Below are 15,037 nucleotides of genomic sequence, written 5' to 3'. Positions count from 1 at the left end.
CACAAAAGCAAGGCCTGAAGAGCCAACCATGGGGCTGCCCAAATACCCAGCGTGGCCCGGCCTCAAACCATCACTCTCCAGCACTTAATCGCGAGCTATTCCTGAGCTTTAAGCTGACGGCCACTCTGGATTTAACATTCCCTTGTCAGAGACAAACAACAGTTGAAATAAGCAGATGCACAGACGTTGTAAGGATTCCAAAACTCCAATGTGTCTCCTTCAATTAAACCCGAGAACTGCACATTTCCAGGCCAAGCGCATGCCAACGTGTGCCCTGCCGCCTGGCTCTGCGCAGCGCTGCTCTCCCATCGTCCGCTGCCCACCTCAAAGCCTCCCTCCTCTTCCAGTCTCTTCCACAACCAGACTCTTTCCAACAGCCATTTTTCCGCTCTCTTCAAACATCAGTGTAAAATTATGTGACTTTCAGCTGTCTCCTTCACGAGAAGGATCCAAGCGATTCACGAAACCATCCCCGATTTGTGCGTTTCACGGTTTCCGCTCCACAACATTGTGACTTGAAAAACTAGTTTGTTCTGGGCACTAGCCAAGAGGTTGCACAAGAGGTTTCCATCTGGACAAAGGGCTTCCAGGGCTTAAAAAGTTCAGCGTTAACCCTGTAGGAAACATTGGGTTTTAGTCTAACAGAGAAACGAGCAAGTCTATCAGACAGAACCCCAAATAAACTCCAAATTAGGAACAGTACTGGTGCGTTCCCTTAATTGTTACACTTATTTTTTGGATATCAGGAGAACCTTTGTTCTATTCATGGGATCCCAGTCTCTTGAAGTGCACTGAGGCAGCACAACCATCCCGCAGGCTCCCCAGGCCCCGTGAGCACTCACCTTCCCCACCAGCAGCAGGAAGAGCCCAGCTCTCACCCGGTGACCGCAACGCCCGTTATGTCTTCGCCCAATGCAAAACTCGATTCCCAAAGAGCTTTTCAGGAGATAAGGTTGATTTTTTTTTCTCCCCCGAACGCTGTCAGTGCTTTTGTCCCAAAGCCATTCGGAAATACTGGCAGAAGTAATTGAAATGAAATTTCCTCTCCCATTAGGAGTGTCAGTTGGAGGCCGTTTAATACAGTGGGCTAAGTACAAATTGGACCTAAATATTATCAGAAGCATCACATCTCAGGCCTTTCACATCCTTCCCAACACAAGGGAAACGTTTCTGATTTTACACATTTGAGCAAGGAAATTTGTGGCGTGACAGCTGTCACTTAAAGCTAATTATAGCACAGACTCACATTCGTAAGCTTAGCTTTACGTTACCGCAAAAAAGTAAGTATCCTACTAGTGTCAAACTAATTGTTTTTCTTCAGAGTGACAATGTATATACGGAGGAGGTGGCATCCGTGTGACACACACAGCTTTTAATGTCAATCTAGATGAATCAGCATTAAAAAGACACCAAATACAGTTAAAAGGAGCCAGCCTCACAATCCAGCACAACCCTTTAACAACAGCCCTGCAGCTACCCGGAGTACACCAGTGCCTCAAAGCTTGCTCGTGGCCACCCGAGTATTTTCCCCTCAATGGTTCACACCCCAGTGAGAGGTGGTTTCTCTTAGGGTTGTGAATGTTTAAGTAGTTAGGAGCATTTTGTTAGTTACCAAGGAAACATTTACAATGAAATATGATGATATTTAGAGAATCACTGATTTTAGAGGGGTCTTGCTACTTAAGGATTGCTTCACACTCTGATGATGCTTAATTCCTGTGGGTTTAAGCAATTATGAAATCAGTGAGAGCCTTTCATCACAAAGAAGAAATAAATTTAGAGTGTCAGTGGCTATCCTATGAAACATGACATGAAAACAGCACAACTTTCCTAACAGAAATCCACCTTTGTGATCCCCCAAAGTCAGCTTTCAAGACACTTCAATACATCGGCCCGAATACTTCCCTGCCCAAACTCTGTCAAAAAAAGTCACTAAACAAAAGTCAAGTTCCTAAGATCCATACCCACAGTCTGTCTATCCAAAGAGGATTAAACTTTGCTAAAAAAAAAATAATAATAAATTAGAAATCATCATTGTAAGTCAATCTTTCAAAATTAATGCACAGCCCCTTGCACAATGATGCTGTACTGCTGTTGCTACACAGCAAATTTTAAGAGCACATCCAAAAAAAGTTATTCCCAAAGCACAAAGAAACAAAAAGATTTTAAAACAAAGACATTTAATTTTAATATGCCAAAATCACGCTTTATCTTTCCATAATCCATCTTCAATAGGCAATGCTTCAGTGCAGCCGATAGTACAATACCTCCCCACGTGCCCTTTGAACCAAGGAATTCTCGTATTTATTCTGTAGCTTAAAATCATAAATATTCATACCAAACGGGTTTGACGGGTAGATCTGATTTATGTTTATGTCACCCCTCCCATGACAAACTCTTATGTATTTAGTTTGCTCTTGACTTTTTCTATCCTTCCGGGAATTGGCTCAAGCAGAAAGAAGGCAGCTCCTCTGACCACAGGAGCAGATGGCTGGCTTTCGCAGTGCCATTAGCTGCACCGAGAATCCCACCAGCTGCACCAGAGAGCTCGTTTCAACATAATGTACCGCGGAGAAAGAGGAGCCCTTCTCAACGTTTGCCTCCTAATGTAGGGAAAGCCATATGGGAGTGAAGCCCTTTAGGATGTTTAGTACATATCAGAAGGCATCGTTAGAGAGACGTGTCAGAGCACAGTGGCCAGAATACCGCCAGTGGCTCCCTTCTCCCGAACGAGGAGCACACAGGGTGTCATAAACGCAGTGGGACTGTCCCAAAGTTTTACAGACCAATCACAGGAAAATTGTGTCAAGTATTTCATACAGCAAAATATTCTCCGGAAAAAAAATTCAACTCTATAGAAGAAATTTAGATGGCAAAAATAATTCTTAAAAGCAAAAAGTTTACTAAAAAGTGCATGGGTACGATGGGAGGACGACAAAAACGGAAAAATATCAATTCAATAATGATATAATACTTCGCTCAAAGTGCATAGATGCCATGATTTGGGGAACATTAGCACACAGGAATGCCCTGACATGCCCATGATGGCCCCAACACCACACAGACCTAGATGTACTGTGGCTTCTCCCATAGCCCAGATGCTCCTGGGAGCAAAGTCACCACATGTGTACGCATGTTTTCAGGACCGATGCCCTAACAAGAATCACAATCCTACAGCGTGTTGTCGTATGAAGTAGCCGATTTATTACAATCCACACAGCACCGATCCAACCTGCCTCCCCATCTCCCACAAGACGGTAGTCAAAGAGCTGGGCAGGCTGCCAGCAGAGCATGGCAGAAGGTGATATTCCCAGCAAACTGTCACACATGCTCAAATATTTTATTTCTGAGGCTGATTGAAGCCTGTGGTTTCTGTGCTGTGCAAAATAGGCTTTCTACCACATGACTGGATGCAGCACCTCTCTGCTGTGAATTCTCATACAGCCGTTTGATCGTTTTGAAAAATCTAATATTCATTTGAGTGATTAGATCAATAAAAAGTAATCTCTTTTCCATCAAGACGCACAGCAGATTTACAGATCAATTTCTTTCTTTTTGCACTTCAAATACTAACAAATAAATGGAATTGTAAATTTTGAGTGGGAGTTTTCTGACAAAATATTGCACCTGAAACCTTGGTAGTATCTCTGAAATTGTGTCAGTACTTCATGTCTAATTTTAAATTCATAATGGCACACCAACAAGGTATTAAAAAATAAAAATATCTTATCCTTGTTATGCAGAAACACTGTAGACATCTATTCACTATGGAAGTCCACAGTTGCTGAATTTTCACAAAAAAAACGTACCTTTTTGCATGCAGAACACCCTCCAGAACAGAGCAAGCTTTAAAAAAAAAAAGTTTGGAAAGCAGGAGGAAGAAGCAGGTTGCTCCAGAAGCAGCAGGTGTAACAAAAGTTATGTTCCTACAGAGCAGTGTCCTCCTGCACCAATGCCTCCTCTCCCTCACCTGCTCCAACCCAGCTAGGCAGGGCTCACTGCACCTTGCTGCTGACACGCTCACCAGTTGGCCAAACAACATGAAAGCCAAGTCCTACCTACCTTGTCTTTTGGGAAACAGAGGCACAGGATGATCATTTACCTCCCTTTCCTCTGCATAGCTCAAGAAACTCACATGGAAGTCATGAGCACTACCTCAGACACCTCTGTTCCTCCTTCAGGCTACTGGTGCCACTGCTCAGTGAGTTTGAAAGTTACTGCTGGGAGCAAACAGACCAGCAAACAACTTGAGATCTAAATTTTTAAAACGAAATCATTCTTTGGCCCCAGGAAAAAAAAAAAAAATCTAAAAATCACTTAGCACAGAAAACAACTTTAATGAAATTTAAACCACAAAAAAAGGAATCATAGCAGGGTTTATCCTCCCTGCCCCCTGTCCAATACATTTCTATGTAGGAGCTGCAATCTCCTAAAAAAAGATAAATTTCAGTTCTGATGACTCATGAACAAAATTCACCCTAAAATCAAAGTTTATATTCCAAGTCTTACATAGATTTTTAGCTCTATCAGCCAATCAAATGATGAGAAATTCTGATTCTAACTCCAACCATTTACTCATAAAGCCAAATATACTGAATTAGTCAGTCAGGATTACCTACTACCTACCTTACTCACCCAGTCTATTCCTCCAGTAAGTTTTCAAGTTACCTGAGTTAAGCTCCACAGAACACCTGATGAGCAGGAACTATGTTGATATTTCCCGATCTTGAAGGGACATCACTGTACTGCATCAGATCCGATACTGTTTACTAGGTCACAGAATTCAATGTGATTTTATCAAAATCTGAGGAGTGGTGTAAGAACAGCCATCCTGCTAATGACTACAGTAGCATATTTACATCTCCAAAAGAAAAAAATGCTAGAACTATTAAAAACGATTTTAAACGTAAGGTTATGCATATCCCTAAGAAAATCATGTACTATACGTCAAAATATTTGCAAGCCCTGCCCAGTGCTGCCTATATCATCATAATACTGTTTTGCTACTTTGAATACTGAAGCAGCTTGTTCTTAGTAAGGCATCAATCCATCATTTTGTAGAAACAAACCCTTATCACATTCACATTCTATGAGACGGGAGGAACAATGCATTTAAATAAATATCTGTGAAAAGAACGAAGCACGGATCTGCACAGTATGATTTTTACAAGTACTACAGCTACAAACCATTAAAGAATTAAGAAATCATACCTAACATACTAGGAATATGATTCAATCTGTTAATAAAGGAAGAAAGCAAGCCTAAACAGTATTAAAACAAGTAGCTTGGAAAAACATCATAAGAATTACTCGCAAAATCCTTAGATTACCTTTTGGATCGTCTCAACATGCTGGTAGCAGGCAGAGAGAAATTGGACAGCACAGTCCAAAAGGAGTCAGACATGATCTTTAAAAGCTTTCATTGCTGGGAAAATACAGCACAATCAAGCCACTAGCAATAAATAAGGAACTAAATAATACCAGTGACAGAGCCAATGCAAATTCCCTGTAGACCTTGCAAGCTGTTCCATTAATGCGAGACAGGCAGGCAAGCGTACATATTGCTGCTGTTTCCACTGCCTCCGTTTTCTCCTGCCTCCATCCCTGCCTGCCTCTCTCTAGCTTAGGAGGCAGTGCAAAATGAGAAATTTATTCCCTTCCCACCATATACACTTTAAAACGGGAGCTTCTGTGTACATAACAAACACGATTTCTGTACAGCTCTCCACGTTCATCCAACTACAATCAGAAGATTTTCAAGCAAAACCGTAAGCAGGGCTCTATTCATAATCCTGAATAACACGCTGCTTTTAGGCTGTGTCTGCAGAGAACACCACTAACTGCCTAGTTTGTGGTTTTATTTTGAAATGGAGGCCCTTCTGCTTTGTAACCACACAGGGGGCATTTCCTTCATTTTTTACATTAATCTTCAATCTTTAAATGAATCCTACCTTTGTCTTTCAATGTCCCAAGTGGATTTTAAATAAATTTTTAAAAAGAAGCAAGCTTACAATGCCACCTAAGATCAGCTTAAAACCAGATCGTGCCTCATAGACGTCATTCACAGTAAACACAAACTCCTACACTGCACCTGGTGCCCACAAAACAACTCGAGCGGCTGAATTGTGACAACAAAACACAAGTGGGGAATCACGCGTGATGCACATCAGAGGTTTCCCACACACACCCTTGCACATCAGCCACAGGTTCACTCTTTTCCCTTTGTGCCTGTAGAAGCTCCTTGCCATGTTTTTGCTTTTTCCAAGGGCTAAACAAACCCTCGCTGTAGCTGCTTTTTTTTTTTTTTAATTTCAATATGCAATCTATTTTCTTTCTATTGTGGCTTTTTTAAGCACTTCTGCCAGTAGGAAAGCTAATGACGTTCTCATATTTCAGCCTTCTTGAGTGGCTTTTTATCACAGACATGAGAAAGATGACAATCAACAGCTGGCACTGCCTTCCATGCACAATACATAAAAATACTTTAAAATACACAGAAATGTCTGGGAGAAAGAAATCCCAGTAGGTACCCTTTTATTTTCCACAGAATCACATGAAAGAATTAGGTGACCTTCATAACTTCCCATAAAAATGCAGCATTTGTAATACATACATTTATCAAAAATCACAGTATCTGATTCAGCAAAGCATCCCCCTTCCATTTGAGCTTCAAACACAGCAATGTGATTTTGCATGCTGCAGGAACCAGATCTCTGCTCCATACAGCCATCCCTTCCGGCGCTTTTAAACACTTGTATCAAATGAATCTGCATCACATTCTGGTTTGATTTCACAAAGTTAATTTAGAGTGCAACCAGACAAAACTCTGCCACTATCTGCTAACTGATCAGAAACGTTAATTTATGTATCTACATAATAGCATATACCAGTCAAGTCTAGAAGCCAAAGAAAAGCATTGTGGCATTATATTCAGGGTATGCTGTGACCTTCCAATTCCAATAAACCCTGCTTTTGAAAAGGTATAAAAATATTCAGATTTACTCTGTCAACTGAAACATGAATTGAAATTCCCAAGCAATAAAGCAATAGCAGGGACAAAAGTGCTTAGTTAACTATCAAACTAAACCTTACAACAAAAATAAATTCCAGGCTGTCTATTATTAGTAAATAAGCCAAAACCTGCTAAATCCCCCAAATGTGTGGTGCTTGTTTGTTTGGGTTTGTTTGTTTTGTAGTTTTTTGGTTTTGTTTTCCTGAAAGTGACTGAAGAATGAGCAGCTGAAGACAGCCCTCTATATCATCACACTCAACACCATCAGTTTTGCATCTCCAGCAGAAAGGATGCAAAAAGAAGAAGCCATTTTAGGAGCCTATTCTCCAAGGACACCAACGACTGACTGCTCGAGGGCAGTGTTAACCAGATGAAACCCTGTCCATCCTCGGCTGCTCTTGGGGAACACAGGGCACCCCAGCTGCACAAGGGGACTGGACGCTCGTCATCACCTGAAACCCAAAGGCCCATCCTGTTGTTGTTTAGCACGGTTCTGCAGAGCACTTAGGCAAAAATTGTGAAAATGTTTTGGGAATTATGTAACGCTGGTTCACAAATGGAAGGACTTTCTTTAATACTTCATATTCCCGCTTTTCAAAATGCATGTTCCACATGCCAAGAGCAAAAACTAGCCTTGTAGATCATCATCTGCAAAATGTGTATTCTGGGACAGTCCCCAAACATTAAATACAGATAAGTTCAAAGTATTCTGAAAAATACAGGAATGCCGTACTCGAGATGCAGTGTTTTTACAGGAATAGCAAAAGAACACAATGAAGCTATCAAACAAAACACTGTGCAGAGTGAAGTCTAGAAATTCTCACTTGTTCAGAACTATAGCCTTCTGCACATCAGAAAGCGTGTCAACAAAAATACCACATACACAAATGTGTTATAAGAGCAGCTTTCAACTATATTTAGCACACAAATCGGTTAATATGTTTGTGAATTCCCAACCCTGCTGGGATTCCAGCACAAAAGAAACCACCTTCCTTAAAACTCTTCCACTTGCCTTTCAGGGTATTCAGTCTCCATCAATCTCCGTCACTCAGTTCACATCCAGCTTGTCCTGAGAGAAGACCATCTGCAGAAATGTTCTGCACCTCCTGTGATGATGGAGTATTTCTCTGCTGACCATATCTGTAGTTTCCAGGGCCCTCCCAATGACACTGCATCCACTGGGCAGTTATAAATAGCCATGTCAAAGGCTTCCTCAATTTCCCGTATTTACCATTACCTAAGTGGGACATTAATTAAGCCTGACATGAACTGAGAACACAGTTAAGCAAACAGTCCACATGAAATCCATGACTTTCTGGACTTTCTTCCTAGCAGCTACACTTCTCATTTGTAAACAATCAATGAATTCACTGCAAATAAGACCATCTTCTTTTAAATAAAACCTGCCATTTTAAAAGTAAGCTGAACTCCTTATAAAGTTTAAAGTGGTACCATGGAGATCATTGATGTCATTTTGAAAAAGAACATCACAAAGGTCAAAACTCTTGTAACTGACTAGATTTTGACTATTGTTCAAGAAAAGTTCCCACAATATTTTTTTATTATTATTTTTCACTATATTTTTGAGATATTTCAACCAGGATGAAACATGTAGCAGTCCAATAGTTTTCACACAAGAATAACTCTTGAATCATACCACGGTAAAGGAAAGCTGTGTAACAGGAACCAGTTGCAATACTACTTGGGGAAAAAAACTACCTAATTATTCAATCACTTGAATAGTTACATGCTATTAAGTGTCACATAAATAAGTGGTACTTTCAGACTTAACATTTTTGAGTAGTTATATACCTCAAATACACAAATTAGCCACTAGAAATACCTGAAAATTAAAGTTGTTTTACTAGCAAAGCTGAATTGTTCGGAGGAATCACAAACCAGCAGATGCATTCTATTCTCTATAAAGAGAGTATCAATTTTATTTTAAACTTTAAATGACATATTTGACAAGAAAATTACTGCCATATAAATAAAAATAACTTAACGTAAATAAAACTGAAAATGAACTGAAGAAATAACTGCTGTATATCGCCAACAATGTAGTCAAAACTGAGTAACATGAAAACTGCAGTGGAAAACTTCGAACTTTCAACATGAAGAAAGGAATAAAGTTCTTCCTATAAGCTTCTTAAAAAAAAAAAAAGCATGGCACGGTTCCTTTAAAAAGATTAAAAAAAATACATAGATGTGTGGATGTGTGAGCTATTTGGGGCATCATTATTATTTGAACAGTGACCTACGCAAATGCAGAAGAGATGGAGCAGACTGCCATCCCGAGCCATGTAAGTAGCAGTCAGACAGAGGACATGAAGTTGAATATATCTTTAAGGTTCACCTTTCTATCATTCTTCACTTCCTTACACAATCTTACCTTTCTCATTTCTTTTGTTTATTAATTTCCAGAAATCAGCCAAGCTCCATGCACCCCAGCTCCAAGTCAGTACAGAACCAAAGCCCTGCACTCTTCTAACTGCCTTGGCTCGGCCATATTTCAAGTACTGGCTCTGTACAAAAGGACTCCAAAGGACACATTTGCTTAAGATTAAACCAAGAATTGATAGCTGGGTTTTCTGGGGTGAAGAATAACCCAACTTCCCTCTGGTGAGCATTTCCCATGCAGATAACAGCCCAGTGACTGCATTAGTTTAGATAATGATTCAAAGGATCAGCAACATTTACTGAAGTGCAGCAGAATTAGCTATAAGGCATTGTGCACTCCATATACTAGAAGAAGAGCTGCCAACTTCTCATGTAACTTTAATCTGGCACAGTTACTGAACTAACTGGGGTTGTCATCATAGCAAATAGCCTGAAATGCTATCTAATTCACTACAGTATCACAGCACAGGTTAAGCATAAGCAGCTGACCTGATACCTTAGTTCTAAAACAATTCTTACAAAATTGTACTCACTTAGATATTGAGGATGTTGCTCTGTTGTCATAATTTGTATTTTCTATATGAAAACTCTGCTGAAGAGTGATAATAAGCCAACATTGCTAAAACACCAAGTTAGTTGTGCCGCAAATCCTACAAATATTCAATGAAAATCTCTCTTTGGATTTTTATTTATAAAAATACTAATTAGTTTGCTGATATTCTTTACAACATTATTCACAAATAGCACTAGTAAGGTATTGGCAACTTCAATATAACATACATTTAACATGATTTCAAGTTCACAAAATTGATGACTGGGCTCAAATGCCATGGAAAGGTCAATTAGCCTCTTTAAATAAGTTACTCGAACTAGCATTCTTTCCCTGGCCTGTTTTCTTCATATATGATTCAAATGTCAGTTATCTTATTTAATCAAATGTCCCCTTGGTATGTGATTCAAATGCCATACAAATGAGAAGACATTTGAAAAATAAAAATACAGAGCAGTTTTGAAAATCTCACTTCGCATTTATATAAAAACCTTTAATACATTATCCAAAACGTTCTTGATACCACTCAGCAGTGCTTGTGAGAAGACAGCATGAGATGCTATAACCTCGGCAACCTTCTGCCAAGCTCTTCCCTCTCCACCAGCCAAAACTCAGCCAAAGGAAAACATAAATTGAGCCTCCTGTCACCACCATGGCATTTCGTCATCGTAATCATGAATTATTTATCATGCTGCACTTAAAAGATGCACTTAAAAATTTATTCCTAACCTGTAGTACAGTGTTAATGAATTAACTATGCAGCCGTATTTGCAAACAGGAAGACATCTTCATCCCTTTTCCAGCCACTCCACCCTGCATCAGCCTCTCCACCAAGCAGCACAGCTATTGCTAAACCCTCCCGTAATGGGGTTTTTGTATTTTGCACCACATCAAGGACTCAGATGGAGCACTGAGGCTCGGGGCTACCCTTCATAGCCAGCTAGCAGGGATCACACTGCCTGCGTGGCAGGACGGTACCCAGCAGAGCAACTCAGGCCTGAACTCCAAACTAAGCAGTGGCGTCTGACTTGTTCCTAGGGATAATTCCAGCCGTTTGCTCCAACCTGCGTGTTCAGAGCCGGCACTTCCACCCTGCAGCTCATTTCCTCATTGCTTGTTTAACTCATGAAGGATACCATAAAGCCCCTGCATTTACCATGCCTTTTCTGAGACAAAAGGCTTATTTTGTAGGATTGTTGGCTACGAAGTTATTCTGGGAGCAAGGGGAATGCTAATGTAGTGAACAGACTAAGAGGATGAATTTTACATTTTCAAGCATAAATTCTTAATGAAGTTAGAGCATGGGATAAGAATAGACTTTACAAAATAAGCCATGGTACAGACAAGACATGAGAAATCAAAACCATGCTAGGGAACATCATGAGTGCTCATAGTTAAAAAAAAAAAAAAGAAAAAGAAAAAGAAAAAAGGGATAACAAGTTCATCTAGTTCTAAGACGGAATTAAATCCTAATTTGGCCATGAATTTTGACAGAAACTGGTCCCTATTTTAGTTATTCCTCTGGAATAATGTGAATCTTCACAGCACAAGCTTAGCTTTTAATCTTAAAGTCTGGGAAAGCAGTGATAACATATCATCAACCAGCAGGCAAACAAACTACTCAAACTTGTGTGCCTCAGAAATACAAAATGTACAGGACAGAATGAACATGAGAACAAGCCTGGAACACTGATTTTTTAATAATTACAGATTGATACATCTCTATGAACTGTTTTACAGTAATTCTGGGGAACCCATAAAGCTGATACATTACTAAAGCAACATTTCCTACAATTTACATCATGCTTACAAGCTCTTCTGTGTTCTACATATGAGTTCTAACATGCATGTCCCCTTATAAGTGTCTGTATGTATTTCAATGTCTGTATATATATATATATATATAAAAATAAAAGTAAACAGGGACAGACAATTTTGGAACACTGAAGCAGACTGAATAATTTATGACAAATTGTCCCAAACTGAATTCCCTGCTTTGAAATAAAGTACAGAACAGACATGGAACTCTCAACCATTTCTGCAGTCTCCAGTGAAAAATGAATTTCAAAATACTAAAAATGGTATTTAAAATTTTGCACTGCTAAATTGTATTATACTCTACTGTAGCACATTACAAAAGGGCATAAAAAAACTAACCTAATATAACGAGCAGCAAAATTATATAACAACATTGCTCAGCCTTTTAAAAAATAAATATATATAGCCACTTCTAAAATACCTCAGATAGAGAGAAAAAAGAAAATGTAGATAAATAGGAATAGGAATTTAGGAATATTCACCATGTATTTTACTTTCTTGTTTTCTAAATTTTGACTAGCAGAGGCAGCATTATGCAGATGTGGTAGATCAAAAAAAAATGTGAGCACATTTTGGACTTCTGATATTTTCAAATGAAAATAATTTAGGTTTCTGTCCTACCTATAAAAATAAAACTACTAAGAAACACAAGTAATAATTTTCAGCTCTTCACATTATTTTGTACAACACATAAACTACTACACAAACACGCCAAGACAGCACAAATCACACACGCAAATGAACACCACCTGCGTGTCCAAGGAATGTAATTTCTGCAGAGAAAACAGAACCTGCAAAAGTTATTTAATCAAGTACTTCTCACAACTCTGATCACTTACAACAACAGTATGTAAAAAGTAGATTGTGGTGTTCTACGGTGTAGTCTGCATCTGCTCTTATATCTAATTAGAAGAGAGAAGTTGCAGAAGCGACAGGTCCCGGTTTTATGATCCATCTTGGTGTCAGAGGAGGCTGCGCAAATGAAGCCATGGGCTACAGGCTGGAACACGTCCCCTTGGGCTGCTCCTCTGTATCGAAGATAAGTGCAGCTGCAATCATCTCCATTTTGTTCAAACTAATTGCAAGTTCTCTGTGAGTGAAATGCAGGCACTTGTGACTTAAAGGAATGCTTCTGGTAAATATTTGTGTGTTGATTCCCTTGGAAAATTGGGCATTTCATGATTTTGGAACGTTCCAATTTCTCAGAAGCTGAAGGGACAAACAGTTGCGTTTAAGTGAAATGTGGAGGAAAGCTGATGTGGATTTTTGCCACATGTATTTTGGATGAATCTCATTGGTACTAAAAATTTGTTTGGAATTATAACCTGACCTGCTCTGTTATTTTAAATTTCTCATCTATTGTCAAATAAAAATGAGACTCATTTTTAGATTCTCATTTTAGATCTAGAACACAAACTAGAACATCATAGAACAAAAAATATTGTCTACCTTCTCAGACAATACAACCCATTGTATCACTTGTACTTGTGCAGCAGACCTTCTAAAAGAAACAAAGTAGTATTTCCACAAGTTTTGTTTGTTTGTTTGTTTGTTTGTTTTTAATGTAAATAAATACCAGTTCCAGCCCAGAGATGTGCTAATGCGACTGTCACTGCACAGCAAGTCTTTTCCTGACAGTGAGATCAGTAACATACCTACTGTAAAGAGCTGGGGTTTTAAAGAAAGGAAAGGCCAGCGAGGGGAGGAAGGAATACAAAGGCACACAGGGCTCTTTCACCACTGCAAAGATTACGGTTTGAAGACTTTATTTTAGAACGTTAATAATTCATACTGACAGTGTAATGTAAACTAGGTTAGAAGATTGTGCTCTCAAGTACCACACCAGGGATTGAATGACAGAATAATAAACGCTAGCCAAAATAGCAAAATTTTAGTAGAAAAATGAGAGTAAGAGAGAGCTTGGAGGATGAGAACGAGTGCATTTTAGATGAAAAAATAACAAAAGGAAAAGAGATGTTGAAAAAAGGAAGACATAGGTATAGTCTGTAGAAAACAGAGTATGAAAGGATATATTGTAGATGGTGAAGCTGTATTGCAGACCTTCTGGCATGGTTTTCGAACAAGAGCTTAACCTTGACACAGAAGTTCGATGTAGATGAGGGTGGCTAGACACAGCTGAAATGCAATACAATTTCAAAAACTGGTGCAGTATCTCCTTGAAACGTTTTAGAATATAACAAAGGAAAAACTTTCTGTAAGCCTTCAGGTTAGTATTGATCTGCTAAATGGCTCATCTATCTAAATCAGAAATTGCAACTCATGGCTTCAAATGGTAATTTTTGAAAACAAATCCAAGAGGAATCTCCTGATCATGGGCAGGAATAATTCCATGCAAATGCAACCAGCTGTGTCATATAATCTCTGTTTCTCTCTAGCTTGTCTGTTAAATTGACACTGGGTACTTGCTATTAGTACTTGTCTACTGTTAGCTCTTTGGTATGGGATGTAAACAGGTCTGTTTGCACGTTCACAGATTTCCAAGTCAAAACAAAGTAGAACCTGGTTGTCTCACAGTGCAATTAAAAACCAAGTTGTGGAAGATGCATGGAATTGTCTACAGACACTTCGACAGTAATAAACACATGACTGCCTGGTTAAGAATATAATTGTCTTTCTCAGAATGATTCCCTTGCCACGAGTCTTTCCGTGTCCGTGCTGTTTCTGTATCTGCATTCAAGATCAAAAGGAAGAGGCTATACGGAAGGAAGGATCTTGCACAGACTGAGCAAACTACAATTTCTTTGAGGAAATAACTGTCATTTGAGGATAAAAACAGAAAAAGTAAAACCTCAGTTTTTACTACAGCATTTTAAGAACCTTCCGAGCTTGTAGTTTCTCCCTAGAAGTTGCTAGCTTGCTCCCAGCCACATCAAACTCTTTGGATACTTCAGGGGCAGTAAATAAGTCGACTGATATGCCGGCGTGCGAGCAGATCAGAGCCTTCAAATACAATTACATAGAAAAAAGTTATGAACCACCCGGTTTATAGGTGAAAAGGCTAGCAAACATTAAAGCACTCCAACTTCTCAAGTCAGAGCTATGTACTCCCCTCTGGGAGCCTCTGACTCGCCAGGTCAAACCACCAGGTTATGCTTTACAAGTGGTTATGGAGGGCAGCCTGCACAGTGAGCCTGGAACTGGACAAGAATTCACACCTCATTCTCCAAACCCCAGTGTTTAACTCTTCCACTGCTGCAAACCCAACCAGGATGTGGGGATTTTAGCATTTACGTACT

General features: G+C 39.4%; 1 protein-coding gene across 11 annotated transcripts in view; it reads right to left on the bottom strand.

Annotated features, from left to right (window-relative positions):
• MAST2 (microtubule associated serine/threonine kinase 2) overlaps nucleotides 1-15,037 on the bottom strand; it is a 198,933-nt gene that overhangs the window by 87,114 nt on the left and 96,782 nt on the right. Inside the window, exon 1 of one of the 11 annotated variants that reach the window (XM_038183265.2) lies at nucleotides 5,331-5,365. The exons of the other annotated variants lie outside the window; for them this stretch is intronic. Coding sequence (XP_038039193.1) covers nucleotides 5,331-5,350 — 20 coding nt within the window. The 5' untranslated portion in view covers nucleotides 5,351-5,365. Of the gene's footprint in view, nucleotides 1-5,330; nucleotides 5,366-15,037 lie in introns of those variants that run through there. 11 annotated transcript variants of the gene reach the window in all.

The sequence above is a fragment of the Anas platyrhynchos genome, chromosome 8, assembly GCF_047663525.1.
Source record: "Anas platyrhynchos isolate ZD024472 breed Pekin duck chromosome 8, IASCAAS_PekinDuck_T2T, whole genome shotgun sequence".
NCBI classification, from domain to species: Eukaryota; Metazoa; Chordata; class Aves; order Anseriformes; family Anatidae; genus Anas; species Anas platyrhynchos.
The sequence above is the reverse complement of the archived record's forward strand: the minus strand, read 5'-3'. Positions and strand labels throughout refer to the sequence as shown.